The following is a 16,961-nucleotide window of genomic DNA, read 5'->3' on the forward strand; positions in this document are numbered from 1 at the left end:
TTCCCTGTGTGACAGGGTGGGCTTGAACAAATGATGGGGACTGAGAGTGGCACCTGTGGGCCAAAAGCCCGAGTCTGTCTTCAAATGGTGTGAGGCCTGGGCCTCAGTGTCCGCCTCTGGGAAAGAGGCTACACAGGAGACAGGAGGATAGGGCTCCACACAGACTGCCAGGGCTTTGCACTGACAGGTGCCAGGAAGGAGGCCACCAGAAGAAGGCAATGTTACAAATTCTGTTGTTGGTTTAATTTATTACTGTTTGACATCCAGTGACACTGACATACCCCGCCGGGCCTGCGGACCCAGGGCCCGGCGAGTGTGACCTGTCCAATAAAATACAGTACAAGGAGTGGACGGTTACACACATGCATCCACGGCTTAAACTACAGTGATTCCAAACTGTGGCCGCAACAGCACTGCCAAGGAAGTAAAAGAAAAACAGGTGTCATGTATTCCCCAATTCATCACTTTTTTTTTTGTCATTCTGAACAGTTAATGCTGTTAGCAAACGCTACTGATGCCAGGACAGGGCCAGACACAAACAGTCCCACATCTTCTCTGCCGTATAAATATGGAAGATTTTCATTTATACACTTTTACCCCACATCTGAAACTATATCTGCTGCTACCCGTTACTGCTAAGGGCTACACTGCCTCGGCTCTGGGCCGAGGGGCTTGGGGTCGAGACTCTGGAATGTCAGGGCTCAGTCTTCTTCGCTGCCACTTCCTGAGCGGTCCTGCGGGAGAAACAGGAGGAGAGGCATGAGCTGGCTCCCCTGAGGGGACCCTGAGGCTGAACCAACGATGCAGACAATGCAATTGTGGGCAACACAGACCTGTGGGGCTGCAGGTGGAGCAGCCTTTGGCCTTAGCCCCTTCTGTCACACCACACCCCAAGGTCATTTTACTCCTGAGGACTGGCCCTTGTGACCACACTGCTCCTTTCCTGGGATCTTGGAGGCTCACCAGGCCCTCCCTGCTCCATCCTACTGCTACTTTCCCTGTCCCTGTGCCCTGGACTTTGGGCTTCAAAACCACCTTAGCTGTACCTGACCATAGAAGAGCTCTGCTTTTTCATTTAAACATTTTAAGCAGCTTGGCAAGGGCCATAAAATGCCCTGTTGGATCTGGACCAGGCAATGGGGCACTGACATAGCCCAGACCTGCCCTCCAGAGGCACGGGCCACTCCTCCCTGTGTTCAGGACATCACTGACACCCTCATGAGGTCATGTAAGGTTTTGGTTAGACTCATCCAAGGTTCTTGGTTAGTTTCATTGTTATTACAAATGGCTAAAGAATAGCAACACCAAAATGGTGCTTACTGAGCCTGACTAGGAGCTAGCCCCAGTCCAGTCCACTCCTGCTTTGTAGAAGTGGAAATTGAGGCTCAGAAGTGAAGTAAACTGCCCAAATCCCACGGCAGGGAAGGGCCAGGTGTCTGCCCTGGGACCAGGGGACAAAGTTTATTTAAATCCAACAAGGGGGCCTGGTCCCACACCCCCAAAACTGCCCACTGTGGGCCTGACAAGCCTGCAGCTTCTCTTCAGTGTGTGGAACCACAGTGTGTGACAGGGAACATGCATCGCCCCATTTACAGTGTTGGCTCCATGGTGTTTTGAAACTGTGGAACCAGGGATTTTGTTTTTTGTTTTTTAACCCACTAGCATTGTTAGGAAATCCTCTCAGGCAGCCAGAACAGAGCCACAGGCAGAGATCTGGGTACACAGTGTGTCACATGGGGTGAGGACACTGTGACAGCTGTGACAACAAGGCACTGTGTCTGCTTAAGGGACAGGGACTATATGGGGGCATCTCCAATCCAAGGGTCTCCTGCCCCTGAGCTCAAAAAAGACCTGGTCCCACCATGGGCCGTGGCAGGACAACCTGGGGGGAACAGAATGGGACACCCACCCCAACCCCCAGACGCCCACTGGTGCTAAGAGCACTGGTTCTAGTGCCTGCGGACTGGGGCTTGAGTTAATACCATGTAATGCTCAGCCTAAGTTGTCCCATCTGTGTAGTGGTGGTGTGAGAGCATCTATCCTCGTGGGGACCATGGTAGAAGGGTCCTGGACCTGGCATGGGGATGGACTTCCAATGACCCAACTGCCACTGGATACGTGCTCTGGCCCATCTCAAGACCCTGGGGTCTTACCTCTTCTTGCTCCTCCTCACTGTCATCGTCGCTCACCACTGGTTTGGCCCGGGACCCACGGCTCGGCCGCCGCCGACCCCCCTTCAGTCGGTCCTGTGCCTTCTCCTTCCGGCCCAGCTTGATTTTCACTTTGACTGAGCGGGCTGGGGTGGGGGCCAGAAAGGGGGAAAAGAAAACATGGGCTTGGGAAAGCATGGCACCTCCTGGGCTGGGTATGTCTGGGAGCTGGGCAGGCTGTAAATGGACGGAGCCATGAGGCCTCTGGGTCTCTCAGGTAGGTGTGAACCCCGAGGTCCTGACCATACTGGGAAGCCACAACCACCCCACCCAGGCACCCTGGAACTTACACTCAGACTCTGAGCCTTCCTCCTCGCCCTCCTCCTCCTCCTCGCTCTCCTCGCCTTCACTGTCATCCTCTTTCTCTATTTTCTGCCGCACACTGGTGAAAACAGACTGCAGGACAATGGAGTCTTCATAGATCTGGGCAGAAACATGTGGCGATCGAGTGGGCTGGGGCCCAATGTGGGGATGCCCCCCACCCCAATCCAGCCATAACTCTGGCCAAAGTAGCCCATGAGGGGCAAAGGAGGGACATCTCAACAATCTTTTCTTAAATCAGTGCCCGAGAGAACATCAGGATTATGAAATAGTTCTGGACAAACGGTCAGGTGTGTTCATTTAGAAACAGCCACCCCTGGAATCACAGTGAGCACCATCAAAGGCTTGGAGATGGTCTGCAGTAACCAGAAATGAACACCCCTTTTAAAAGCCAGCATTTCCCCCAAATTTATGACTATAAAATCTCCTTCTCAGGAGGGACCAATCCCGAACACACTTGGAGAAACTTTGCTACATTGAAACTGTGTATTAATTTCATCATAGGAAAGGACACATGCACAGGATTCTTTTCAAGAGAATCTTCTAGTGAATCCAAACTAAAATCCCAAGATACACATGAATTGTTCACAGGGCCACCCTGGATGGATGGGACTGAGTCTACTTTCTGTTTTACTTGTCTTTATTTTCCGCCCTTTTCAAAAAGTAATGAACCCATACTGCTTTTGTAATCAATCAGTAAAATATTCCAAGTTGTTGGGAATTATTTTTAAGCCCAATCATTCAAAAGGAAGCACAGAGCATGTTGGTTGGGGCCCAGCTGTGAAGGTCAAAGGCTAGGAACAGTGCCTCCTCACCAGGGAGCCCTCCAGGTTGAAGGTCTGCGCATTCTGGCACAGCAGCATGACGTCCTTCTCCAGGTCGTTGAGGCTGCGGTACTTGTGGTTGCGGATGCGCTCCTGCAGGCAGCCAGAGAAGCAGCCTTACATTGGGACCTCATCTTGTGTCTGGAGACCCCGGGGCTGGGAGTCCCTCTGCTTAACAAGGTCATAGCCAAGACTCCCAGCTCTTCTGTGCAGGCTTGGAAGCCTAAACCCACTGAACACAAGAGCTGCATGACTGAGGCCTGGGCTGGGGGTAATCCTGGAGTCCTGAACGCTAGTAGCCTGACAACATGTCCTTGGGACACCTGAGGCTACGAGAAACCCCAAGAGCTAATGATTGGGTCCCTACCAGGGCGCCAAAGGTCCTGAGTCAGATTCCCCCAAACACCAATGTGGGCACATCTCTATGAGAGACCCCCTCCTCCCACCCGGGGGTTACCTTAATCTTCTTGAAGTCCACAGGTTTGCGAATTAGCTCGTAGTACTCAGGCAGCTCCTTGCGGGAGGGCAGCTGGATGAACACCTCGCTGAGCTGACGTCCACTACTACTGTAAGGGGACATGGCGGGTATCACTCACACACCCTGCCAATGGAGGGAGTCCCCACCCTCCATGGTTTGATGACAGAGAGGGTGAGAAAGTCAAAGCCGACTCAGGAGTTATTTCCTGTACCTTTGCTGTCTTGAGAGTTCTGGAACATCCCTGAGGCAACCATGTGTGGAGAGGCCAGGGATGCATTTCAATCAGGCTCTGTGTTCACTTAACTTCCCCAACCCTCTCCGCCCATGTATCATCATCACATAAAGCAAAAGTCTCGGCACAGGAAAGATCATGACTATGCACAATGCCAAAATCAGATTGCTCGTGTGAGGCGCATTAAGTGCCAGCATTTTAGGAAAGACATGACTTTTTGCAAGCATGTTTTGCAGGTAGCACATAGGAGCAGCGAACTTGAGAGAATCTGGCAAAAACCAGAAGGAAAGATGCCCCCAGCAAGATGTTAAGAAAGATAAAAGCTGTTTTTCCTAGTCCTTCCCACTGAGAAAGCCTGTTTTTCATAAGCCAGCAAAGGAAAGACGTGCCATACATGGCCATTTGAGGTGACCAGGCCTCCTGCACCCACTCCTGGATCTCCCTTTTGGAGGAACCCGTGTACCAGGCCAGCAAGTCACTGCACTCTGGAAGACAGCAGTGACGACACGACTGCTTTTTCAGTTTTGTCACTGGATGACCCCATTTCACAATGGCCTTAAAGAACAGCTTGGCGAGAACTGCCTCCCCGAGGTTGGTCCCAGTTGGGATCCCTGGAGGCCTTCTGCTCACTTGGGGTTTTTGCGTATCATGAGGCCCCTGACCCAAAAGACAGGTAGAACCCAGTTCCTGCACCTTACTTGTCTTGGAAAACCATCATCACTTAGTCCTTGCTCTGGGCCAGACACACTTCAACAGGGGTTCTCACCACACTCTTACTCTAAATTGTTGTAATGAGGGAACTGTGCATGAGTCCTGCCTGTCCTGGCCATGCACAGCCCAGCTCAGGCTTTGCCTTCCTTCCCAGTGTTGGTGGGGATGCCAGCAAGTAGCCTCCGCTCTCCTTCCTTCCAGCCACCCTGCCCTGTGTGGACCGAGCTGTCACAGCTAAGGAAGAGCCCGCCACTTTTAGATTGTCATTCCCAGTCGGGAGCACCTTCTTGGAGGCAAAGGCTTCCCTTCTCTCGTGAACAGGCCAGTGGGGGTTTGGCCACAGGTAGCTTGCATTAGTTTATGTAAACCCCAGAAATGAGAACAGGTAACAGAATACGCAGAGAGCCCACCTTTCTCAGAGCAGTTCACCCCACATTTGGCATGATGCTGGGGAGCACTGCATTTTACACTCTGACCCAGGACTTGTGCCCCCAGGAGTAAGATAAGTTCCATGGGGCGATATTCTCCCGAACAAAATGCAATGGATTCTTTTTTTTTTTTTAATTTAATTTTTTTTATTTATTTACAGGGACAGAGAGTCAGAGAGAGGGACAGACAGACAGGAACGGAGAGAGATGAGAAGCATCAATAATCAGTTTTTCGTTGCGACACCTTAGTTGTTCATTGATTGCCTTCTCACATGTGCCTTGACCGTGGGCCTTCAGCAGACCGAGTAACCCCTTGCTGGAACCAGCGACCTTGAGTCCAAGCTGGTGAGCTTTGCTCAAGCCAGATGAGCCAGCGCTCAAGCTGGCGACCTCGGGGTCTCGAACCTGGGTCCTTCCGCATCCCAGTCCAACACTCTATCCACTGCGCCACCGCCTGGTCAGGCTAAATTTTTTTTTTTTTTAATTTTATTTGAAAATGCAATGGATTCTGATTTCTACTCTGTCTCACTGAGAAATGCCAGTTAGGACACACAAAGTTCATTTCCTAGCCCACTAATGGGCAGAGACCCCCCAGCAGGAAAAGCCATGCTTGCAGAGCTAGGGTCAGACGAGCTTGGCCATGCACACTGTCATTGGTGACATCCATGCAGGCGGCCGGTCTCGGGCATACGTGGCCATCTAGGAACCTCTAAAGTGGGACTCTAGTGCTACAAGACAAGACAGTTTCACAATAAAACCCTCTATCCTCTGTCAGCCTAAGAAATTGAGAGCAAAGAAACTGAACCTCCTCTCATAAACCTTTGGGGGAATCACATCTTTGAAGAATAGAGGCCCCTCCAACCCCAACCCAACAACCCTCCTCAGATGCAACGAAGTCTGAGTGCAGATGGCCTCAAAACTGGGTGTACGCGAGGGAGGGCGAGGGTGCCAGGACCACAGAAGACTTTTAAAACTGTCCTTTCTTAGACAGTCAAGGACTCTTGGAAAGCCACTGATGTGGGATTTTAATTGCTCAGAAGTCCCCTGGAGAGGTCCCCAAACACAATCAAGGCTGTTGCCATAGGCTTGGGGCTAAGAGCCGTTCTGGCCAGCTCACCAACCCTCCTCATTTCTTTATTAGAGGTGGACACGCCACAGCTCCCCACCCTCCAGGAATAAATCCTAAAGTCCTTCTGATAACTATACAATCCTCCAGGACGAGCTGTCCATGGTGCCTGACGTCAGTGTCCCTCTGTACCTCCTTGTACCCATCTCAGGGCCCACAATGTCACTGCTCTCCAAAGCAACCCGGGCTCCTGTCCTCACCTCAGCACAAATGTCACCTTCTCTCTAGTGTTCTGACACCTGTCCACTTTGCCCTCATCACGTCTTAATAAAAAGGAGGCTTGAGCTATAAGACAAAGGTACAAATCTTCAGCACTCGGCCCCCTGAGGTGCCCAAGGCTCCTGTGAGCCTCCCTGACCCTTGGCACTGGCTGATCTTGGCCCCTTCTTGAACTTGATGTTACAGGATCCCACAGCGTCTCCCAGGCCCGGCAGCACCCCGCATCGCCATCCCTGAGATTTATCCCTGCTGGCGCATGCAGCAGAGCTACTCTATGGTCCAGAGCGGGCAACCCTGCAGTCCATTTGTCCATCTGCTGTTGAGGGGCACCCAGGCTGTGTCTGGTTTTCAATATTCTATAAAACAGGTGGCTGTTGACGCTTGTGTCTATTTGGCCTGCATCTCTCTTGGGACTTTACCTGGGGACAGAAGTGCTTGGTTACAGGGCAGGGGGCACTCAGCTTTGGTAGATAATGAGCCCAGGTCCACTCCTCCAGCAGGTGAGCTACCCTGGTCCTGTACAGCTACACCTGCTCCCGTCACTCCTCCCTGATGTGGGTGTTCTGTATTTTAGGTGTGAATTGCTATCTCCTTGTGGTTTTAATTCACATTTCCAGGATGAGCTGAAGACAGGTACCTTATCACAGGTGCACTGGTGGGCTGACAGCCTCTTTCAGGCATACCTGTTCATGTCTTTGCTTCCCCTGGGAGTGATCTTACCCGGGAAAGCAGGAGCTTTCCTCAACTGTGTCACCACCCAGTCCCCATCACTATACAGCACTTGATATGCAAGCTTGGTCTTATTTTGCAAGCCCTTCTTCTCCTTGGAACCTGAACAGCCATGGGGGAAGGGGGGTAAGACAGTTATCATATAACCTGTCTAGACAGTGTCTGCCTCTCTGTGGAAAAGTACCCTCTTCCTATGCCAACTTGGAGTTCTGGTGGGGCTGACCATTATTAAGTCCAAACCTCTCAGGACTTGGGTGGAACCAAGGACACAGTCAGCCAACCAGAGCTGTTTCCTAAGATTTTCTACCAGCCACTAGGGAAGCAGTGGTTGCCTGTGGAGCCATGATTCAGCAATTAGAACTGTGGGAGGAGCGATGACTGGTGACTTTAGAGCCCAAGAACTATTTTCTTCATTGACTCTTCTGTAGCCTTTAAGCCAAATGAACCCCTCTCTGCACAAGGGGATTAAAATTGGATTGCTGACATATAGGAAACAAAGTCTGAACTGACACACCCCATCAAGTATATTACTGGGTTTAGCTTTATAATAAAATGATAACATGTTGAGGAGGAACAAAGAGAATCGAAGAGCACAGCAGCACTGTGAAAGGATGGAACCATGGACTTTCAGTACCTAAGGGATCATCCAGCTGTACCCTCACTGAACAGATGGAGAAACCAGAAGCCACAAAAGCTGTCTTGAAATATAGACAATTGGGGGCAGGCAGGTCTCGAGAAGAAGTCCATGAGGCTAAGTCAGGGACCCAACCACCTTTATACATACAAAGCTCTAATTCAAGGGTCAGCAAACCTTTTCTGTGAACAATCACTATAAATACTTTAGGTTTAGTGGGCCATACTGTACCTGTCTAACTACTCAACTCTGCTATTGTTACAAAAAGCAGCTACAGCCTGACCTGTGGTGGTGCAGCGGATAAAGCGTCGACCTGGAAATGCTGAGGTTGCCGGTTTGAAACCCTGGGCTTGCCTGGTCAAGGCACATATGGGAGTTGATGCTTCCAGCTCCTCCCCACCTTCTCTCTCTGTCTCTCTTTCCTCCCTCTCTCTGTCTCTGTCTCTCTCTCTCTCCCTTTCTCTCTCCTCTCTAAAATAAATAAATAAAATTAAAAAAAAAACAACCAAACAACAGAAAGCAGCTACAGACTTGACACTGGGAAATGGGCTTTAGCTGTGTTCCAATAAAACTTCACTTATTAACAATGAAATCTGTATTTCATATCATTTCACATGAGAGAGTAGTCTTTTAATTTTCTCAAAATCATCTTAAAAAAACCCATCCTTAATTCTCAGGCTTTCATACACAGATTTTTATTTTTTGCAGATTTGCAGATTTGGTTTGCTGACCCCTGGTATAAAAACAACAGAAAGAATGTAACAGGGATGGAAATACAGTGGTCCCTCATCTACTGCAGGGATTAGGTTCCAGAATCCTCCGCGATAGGCAAAAATCCATGAAGTAGCGACCTTATACAGTAATGCCTCAGTTTTCGTCAATAATCAGTCTGAAAACAACCAGTGAAATCTAAACAGATGAAAACCGAGGCAATTATTTCCATATGAATCAATGTAAATCCAATTACTGTCTGTAGTAATCACTTACACGTAATTGCAGTATTAGCACTTGCAATCAATAAAAAAAGCACAAAAACACTGGAAAGCAATGGAATTGTAGACGCACAGGGTGATGCTCACACGAGAAACACCACACTGAGCAGGAGAACACATGGGTTGCCCTTTGTTTTCACAAAATTAGCAGTGAGATCACGTAGGCACACCGACGAAATCCGAGACAAAATTTTCACGGAAAAAATCAACAAAACCCAAAAACGACAATAAATAACCGAAGTCAACGAAAATCTAGGTATTACTATATTTAACTTATTATTTATTTTAAGGCTTTATAAACCCTCCCCACACTTATAAACCTTTCCCACACTGTTATTAACCTTTTCCACACTCTTATAAACACTTCCTATCCTCTTAAACATTTTCTATACTCTTAAACCTACGTAATTTTAACAACATATAAAATTCTATATGGGTACTCACCACCAGTGAATATATTACAACTTGAATGATGATGATGATGATGACTTAATAGTCCTTTAAAATATTTTAATTTTTTATATTGTTTTCAATTTTTCAGGCAAGAAAATGCTTATTTTATTGCAAAAATAATTAAGATAAATATATAAAAATACTTATATACTGCAAAATCCCACAATACAGCAAAAAATCTGCAATACAAAATTAAATATATACAGTTTTAAAATCCAGATACAGTGAGATCACGAAAAGTGAACCCCAATATGGAGAGGGACAACTGTATACTGTTTGGTGTCCTTAAGTCCACATCTTTTGACAGGGCAGACATCAAACAACGATCACAGCACTATCCCTTGCGCTCCCATAGTCTCAGGCAAGCACAAGTAATAAATCAAAGACGGTGCTCAAGATAGATCCTATGTGCCAAGTATAGAAATGGTCTCAATCTGCCTGGAAGGTCTCCCTTCCTAAAGTCCAATTCAGACAATTTTCCTATGACATCTCTCAATGACATTTTCTAGCCCAGAGATCTTCTCTTTTGATTCTTGATCAGTGAACTGAGCCAGCAGGGGTCCTGGATACGAGCAACTCAGCACTTTCAAACATTATGTAGCAAAATATTTATTGGGGAAAGAGAATCTCAGAAGTACTCCATAAACAACATTTGAAGATGAAATACATTAAAAATTATTTCCTAGGCTCAATTTTTGAACAAATTACCAAATCAAGGATACTCTGAGGATTAGAAAAGTAAGAAATCTGGGGCAGATCCATGTACTTAGAAATATTACTAAGAGCCTCTACCTGTTGGGCATCCACCATCCCTAAGAGATCAATCTCATTTCTGAATTCATAGCTCTGTGGTACAGAAAACACTCTGACTAAGCATGACTGAAAGGGAGACAGGATCCCCCATGAACCCACCAGTGAGAGTAGGCCGCGGGCCGCCCACCCTGCAGTCCCAGCACACGCTTCCAGGAAAGAGATGGTGGAAGCTTGGTTGCAGATTCTGCATACCAAAGGCTATACTGGCTGCAGGTTCTGATGGTGATAAAGTATCTAATGAGCCAACAACACACCTGGGCACACATATCTCTTTATACAGTGCAACAATAGTCTAAATCTCATTTAAGAAAAACTCCGACTCCACCCCTCAGTAACCCAAGCTGGGAAACCACTTAGTTTGAAACCCTCATTTTGGAGGCAAGGCCCCGCCTGACATTTGGAGGAGAGAGACAGAGGCCCAGGTCACAGAGCAGGCAGCAGAAGCTGGATCATAACCCAAGCACGTTCCTAGGTGTGGCATGTAGTGTATGTGCGTGTGTGTGTGTGTGTGCCGGCTCCTCAGGCAGAATGCCAGAGCCAGCCCGTGCTGTGCTGCGGTGGCGGGAGCTCAGAAGGCATCAGCCATGGGTGACAGGACAAAGAACAAAGCACCTGTGAAGGGTTTATGGCACAACAGAGAGCATTTCTAAGAGGCAAGAGGCGCAAGGCCACTTTCTGCAGCACTGGGACCATGGCCTCAAGAAGTGTGCTTGCTTTTCTGAATTAACCAGTGTGACAGCCCCCAGAGTGCTGAGCAGGCCCACAGTAGAGGAGGTCTCAAGCCCCTTCTGAAGTGCCAAGGACTGCAGGGGCCCCACACTGGGAACCAAAGGCACCGGGGCTCCTCTGGTTCTCCATGCAGAGCAAGGGTGGGGTGTGTCTGGGGTTGGCAGGCTGGCAATCTGCTGCTGCAGTGCAGGGCCGGTGCATCCCCTCCACGCCGACCTGGAGACCCTCATAACCACTCCTTTCTTCCCACCTAATTTTAAACTTAGTTAACTTACATTTTTGACTAGTTTTACCTCAGAAGTACATTTCTCAATTCATCTTTCTATCCTTTTCTCCTAGCTGTCTATTCTAGCTGTCTCTTGGCTTAATCTTAAAATTTACCTATTTTTTGTGGTTTCTAATTTACTCAACCATATCTTCAGGCCCACTTTTCCATCTCTTTCCTGTGCTTTTCTTCCTCTTTCCCCCATTTCATCTCACACTTCCTGTGTGACCTGTTTCCTGTGTTCATGAGCACCCCCGTCCTCCCGTACTCGGCAGCACAGACAGGACTCCAAGGGAGGCAGAGGGGAGAGGGTCAAGTTTTGACCCGTTCACCCAAATCTACTTGTCTCCAGAGTCTGGGAATTTGTCCCTGTCCTGCCTGAGGTTTTATGTATTTCTAGTGTTAAGACCCTTCTAACCCTGCTGCCCCGTTGTTTTGCGTGACTCGTCTCTACCGTAGGAATCACCAGCAGGGAGTGAAGCCTGGGGATGGAATCAGTCTGCGAAGAGACTGTTCCAGCAAATTCTGTGGAAAGACTCAGAAACCTCAGCACGGCTCCACAAGCAGAGGCAGATTTAACGGCGGGCACACTGGGTGCATGCCCTGGGCCCCGACTTTGGAAGGGCCCTGCAAAGCCCCAATGTACCTCTAATGTAAGGGGCCCGATATTTTCTTCTGCGCCTGGGGCCTCAACAGACCTTAATCCGCCTCTGTCCACAAGGCCACCCAGCTAATCCTCCCGTAGCTCTGAGCCCCACTGGGCCTTCAGCCCACCTGCACCCACATACAGGCTAGCCCAGGGCTTGATGACAGGGATCAGCACTTTTCTCAAGAGATCCCGGAGAGCCTCCTCCTCCTGATGGAGTGCACCCATTCCGAGCTCAGCTCCAGATAGATGGAAAACTGGCCTTCCAAAGGCCGAGGCTGGAGAACCATGGGGCCTCCTTGTCCTCAGGGAAGGGCTCCCACCCTCTGCCCTCCCCTCCAGAGGCCAATCCTGAGCATCTTGGAGCCACCCATGGTGATCTCTCCTAGATACTTCAACCTGACAACCTTCCCTGGGCTTGTTACATTGTCCCAGTTTTTCTTGGAAATCAAGGTATAACCTTTCAACTCTGAAGAACACCTTCTTTATAACTGTAATCAAGGAGGTGCGAGGGCAGAAGGAAAGAGCCTCTAGGCCTAGTCTGAAGGTGCCACCATAAATCTGAGTGGGGCCCTTCTTCACATACAGTGATCTCTGGGATGCATGCCTGGCTCTTTTTTTTTGGTATTTTTCTGAAGCTGGAAACGGCGAGAGACAGTCAGACAGACTCCTGCATGCGCCCGACCGGGATCCAGCTGGCACGCCTACCAGGGGGCGATGCTCTGCTGCGACCAGAGCCACTCTAGCGCCTGGGGCAGAGGCCAAGGAGCCATCCCCAGCGCCCGGGCCATCTTTGCTCCAATGGAGCCTTGGCTGCGGGAGGGGAAGAGAGAGACAGAGAGGAGGGAGGCGGGGCGGGTGGAGAAGCAAATGGGCGCTTCTCTTATGTGCCCTGGCCGGGAATCGAACCCGGGTCCCCCGCACGCCAGGCCGACGCTCTACCGCTGAGCCAACCGGCCAGGGCCCATGCCTGGCTCTTATTATCTCATCGGTAACCACTATAACCTCACATAGGGTCTTCAACATTTATTCTGCACTTAGAAAGTGAGGCATAGAGATGCATGTTGAAACCAGATCTCTGTGGCACTCAAGCCCCATGACCCCCACAGTTACTGCAGTCTGGGAGCATGGGAATGGTTCTATGAAACCTTCTGGAGCCCAACTGCCAAGGTGGTGCCTCCAGCAAATGTATGTCTCTGAAACCGTTCCCTGGCCCCAAGCGCTGTGCCCCAGCGCACACACCTGCTAATTGGCATTTGCAGACAGTGCTTCTGAAGGCCCAAGAAATTAAGACACCAATTGGCAACAACGTACAGCCCCGTGACAAGGTCCCAACCTGACCCAGGAGCCTGTGCCTAACTTACTTGCATGTTTAAATTATAAGTGCAAACTCTTAAATTCCAACTCAATTCCTTAAATTGAATATTGATTCTGGCTGTTGGCCAGCAGGTTCTTTCATGCCATTTGAGATTTCCAATCGCCAAGGAGAAGGAGCCTGCAAAGCCCTGAATGCTGACTTGGCCCCTGCACAGGACCCTCAGCTTCTCTGGTTCTGGGAAACCTGTGTGCCAGCTCCAGGCCTCTCAGAAGTGCTGTCTCATCTGCCTGTGACATCAGTTCCCTCCTCTTCCCCTGGTGGGCCCCTGCTAGTCTTCAGGCTCTGCTCATGAGGTACTTATCTCTGAGGACACACTGGTTCCTGGGACCACCTGTGCCAGTGCAGGTTAAAGTACAGTACTGTACGTTCTCCAATATTTTACCCACTGTAACCCTACACATAAAGTGCACTTTCCCCAAGACCCAACTAAGGGCTGCTGCGGCTGCAAAGGCCAGACACTGTACAACCCCAAGATGCGAGAGGCCTCATGAGGGAGGAGACGGGCAGCCCTGAATCTAAACACAAATGAAGGAAGCAAAGCTTTCAAGACAGTACATTACCTTCATATGAATGAGGATGTAAATATGAAGAGAATATCATAAAAGATTTCACTAGCATTTAAATATAACTGGGGTGTGTGACCAGGCGGTGGTGCAGTGGATAGAGCATCGGACGGGGACGCAGAAGACCCAGGTGTGAAAACCTGAGGTCACTGGCTTGAGTATAGACTCATCTGGCTTGAGTGCTGGGTCGCTGGCTTGAGCAAGGGGTCACTCGCTCTGCTGTAGCCACCCCCCACCCGCCCTGGTCAAGGTATATATGAGAAAGCAATCAATGAACAACTAAGGACACTACAGAGCTACAATGAAGAACTGATGCTTCTCATCTCTCTCCCTTTTTGCCTGTCTGTCCCTATCTGTCCCTCTCTCTGTCTCTGTCACCCCCCCTAATACAACTGGGGGATCGTGAAATAAACAGTGAAAAGCCACATTTGGAGTGATGCCAGTTGACGGAAGGGCGGCCCTGATTAGACATGCTACAGAGGCACAGCAGAGCCACTTCCACTGAAACTTACCTTATCAAGGTGCAACCCTAGGCCCTGGCTGGTTGGCTCAGTGATAGAGTATCAGCCCAGCATGTGGATGTCCTGGATTCGATTCCCAGTCAGGACATACAGGAGAGGCAACCACCTACTTCTCCACACCCTTCCCCCTCCCCTCTCTCTTCTCCCCCTACAACCATGGCTTGATTGGTTCTGGCGCATTGGCTCGGGTGCTAAGCATGGCTCCAAAGAGCCTCAGCCTCAGGTGCTAAAAATAGTTTGGTTGCAAGCATAGCCACAGATGGGCAGAACACCGGCTCCAGATGGGGGTTGTTGGGTGGATCTTGGTTGGGATGCATGTGGGAGTATATCTCCCCTCCTCTTACAAAGGAAGGGAGGTGGGGAGGGAAAGAAAGATGCTACCTTGGCTCCCACCTGCGGTCACTTGGGACAATAACAGCAGCAGTACATTGTCCTGCCACAAGGCAGGCTTCTGACTCTGAATTCAAATGCTGACTAGGTCCTGAAATCATTCTTTGATGTCTAGGAAGAACCAAGTTATAACAATTCATTCTCTCCTCAGGCTCCATATTTAATTCAAGTATAGAATTTAGCTAATTATAAGGTTCTGGAAAGCAATTAAAAAATCTAAATGTTTCATTTTCTCTTCTTGAATGGAGCAACTGGAAGTTTGAGACAAGAAAGCGCAAGTTAGGTAACCTCCAATTTTATTCCATCCCAGTTCTTGGTGTGGTGCAGTGGCCAATCCTTTAGAACCTTCCTGGTATGTGACTTGTGTTTGTAAAAAATTTAACCCGGCCCAAAGAGAGGTATGGCCTTTGCCCTTGGCTCCTGGGAGGCAATCTCTCAATCCCTAGTGTCCTGCCTGATGGGTAACCTGGCCCGGATAGTCTAAGAATGTGATTTAGGGCAGGGGTGCTGGGTCACATGGTATCAGCCCAACCAACAGAGGGGCTGGAGATATGTCAGCCATATGGGCAGCTGGTCGTGTCTATGGCACCAAAGTCCAATAAAAACTCTAGACACCAAGGATTCCCTGGTTGGCAATGCTCTGTGCGTGTTGTTTCATAATGCTGCCAGTGCTGCCTGGGGCCCAAGGGGAGAGGACAACAGGAAGCTCAAGGCAAGACCTGGATGCTGTTCGTGTACCTCTTCCTTTAGCTGATTTTTCATCTGTACCCTTTTGCTGTAATAAACTATAACAATGAATATAACAGCTTCCAAACAGTTCTGAGAGTTTTCTGGAGAATCATTGAGCCTGAGGGCGATATTGGGAGACCCCTGAACTCTGCAGATGGTGTCAGAAGTGAGTGAGGGTGATCTATGGACTGTCACTTAACCTCATGAGGGTGAACCATGTTGTTTTCCCAGGTGGTTTCAAATTTACTTTGTTAAGAACATCAGAAATATCCATTAAATAGGTCGACTTTGTACCCAAACATCCTCTTTGAAAGTATCTGCCAGATGAGGTAACTTTTCAATCAGGAAAATGAGGCTGTTTTTGTGAATTTATGTGCCTGCTTGATCTCTTCCTATATGACTACCTGCAAAACAGCAAGTGGATGTTCTTGCTCCAACTGCAAACCAAATGTTTCTCCAGGTTGCTTCCTTTAATGATATTTGCTGTCCCCCCTCATAACTCCTCTATAGGTCTTCCCTGTCTAATGGAGAACTCCCAGTTTTTTATTTTAATATATTTTATTTTTTAAAATGTTATTCAATTTTTTTTAGAGAGAGAAGAGAGACAGAGAAAGAGAAAAGGGGAGGAGCAGAAAACATCAACTCCCATATGTGACTTGACCAGGCAAGCCCAGGGTTTTGAACCAGTGATCTCAGCATTCCCAGGTCAACGCTTTATCCACTGCACCACCACAGGTCAGGCCAAGAACTCCCAGTTCTGTGATGCTATCTTTACCAGGAGGATATGAGATTAAATGTAAATCATGCATCACACCGTCTGATCAGGTTGTCTGACATCAACTGGGATTGCTTCTCAGCTTTTTGGCTAAAATCACATGTGGGAGGGTGGGAGGGTGACTTTGTGACTCTAGTGCTGGTGTTCTCATCAAAATGGATGCCAGAACTGCCACCAGGACCTTAGCATTCTGCAATAGAACAGTCTTGACAAGTAGTCGCTGAACCCTAAACCCCAGATTTCATCTATGGCCTGAGTTCTCACCCAACCTTACACAGGCTGGGAAAACAACTGTTTGCAGTACTGGCAAAGCCATTTTTGGTGCATGATATTTAGCTAAATATGAGGCTAAGTCCAATTTCAGTAAATCATAGGAAGACTAAGAAAGTAGACTGATGTCTGACATTTGTTTTAGTTTGAAAACATCTAACACCACATTAACAAGTTCAGGTTGCCATTTCTAAGGGGTGGGGTGGGGTGTGTGTGTGTGTGTGTGTGTTTTAATTTAGTAAGAGGAGGGGAGGCAGAGACAGGCTCCAGCATGCACCCCAACCAGGATTCACCTGGCAAGCCCACTAAGGGATGATGCTCTGCCCATCTGGGGCCCTTGCTCTATTGCAATCAGAGCTACTTTTTTTTTTTTAGTGCTTGAGGCAGAGGCCATGGAGCCACCCTCAGTGCCCAGGGAAACTCACTCCAATCAAGCCATGGCTGCAGGAAGGAAGAAGAGAGAGAGAAGAGGACGAGGGGTGGAGAAGCAGGTGGGCACTTCTCCTGTGTGCCCTGACCAGGAAT

General features: G+C 48.9%; 1 protein-coding gene across 4 annotated transcripts in view; it reads right to left on the reverse strand.

The window, feature by feature from the left end:
* Positions 1–228: 228 nt before the first annotated feature.
* Positions 229–16,961, reverse strand: part of SMARCA4 (SWI/SNF related, matrix associated, actin dependent regulator of chromatin, subfamily a, member 4) — a 97,188-nt gene continuing 80,455 nt past the window's right edge. For 3 of the 4 annotated variants that reach the window (XM_066346033.1, XM_066346021.1, XM_066346011.1), the window contains 5 exons: positions 3,813–3,921; positions 3,347–3,448; positions 2,501–2,633; positions 2,154–2,296; positions 229–734 (listed from right to left, as the gene is read on the reverse strand). In XM_066346033.1, the coding sequence (XP_066202130.1) occupies positions 702–734; positions 2,154–2,296; positions 2,501–2,633; positions 3,347–3,448; positions 3,813–3,921 (520 nt within the window). In that variant the 3' untranslated portion in view covers positions 229–701. The remainder of the gene's footprint in view (positions 735–2,153; positions 2,297–2,500; positions 2,634–3,346; positions 3,449–3,812; positions 3,922–16,961) is intronic. The other variant, XM_066346040.1, reaches the window with a different exon arrangement.

Source organism: Saccopteryx leptura, chromosome 1 (genome assembly GCF_036850995.1).
Source record: "Saccopteryx leptura isolate mSacLep1 chromosome 1, mSacLep1_pri_phased_curated, whole genome shotgun sequence".
In the NCBI taxonomy this organism is placed as follows: Eukaryota; Metazoa; Chordata; class Mammalia; order Chiroptera; family Emballonuridae; genus Saccopteryx; species Saccopteryx leptura.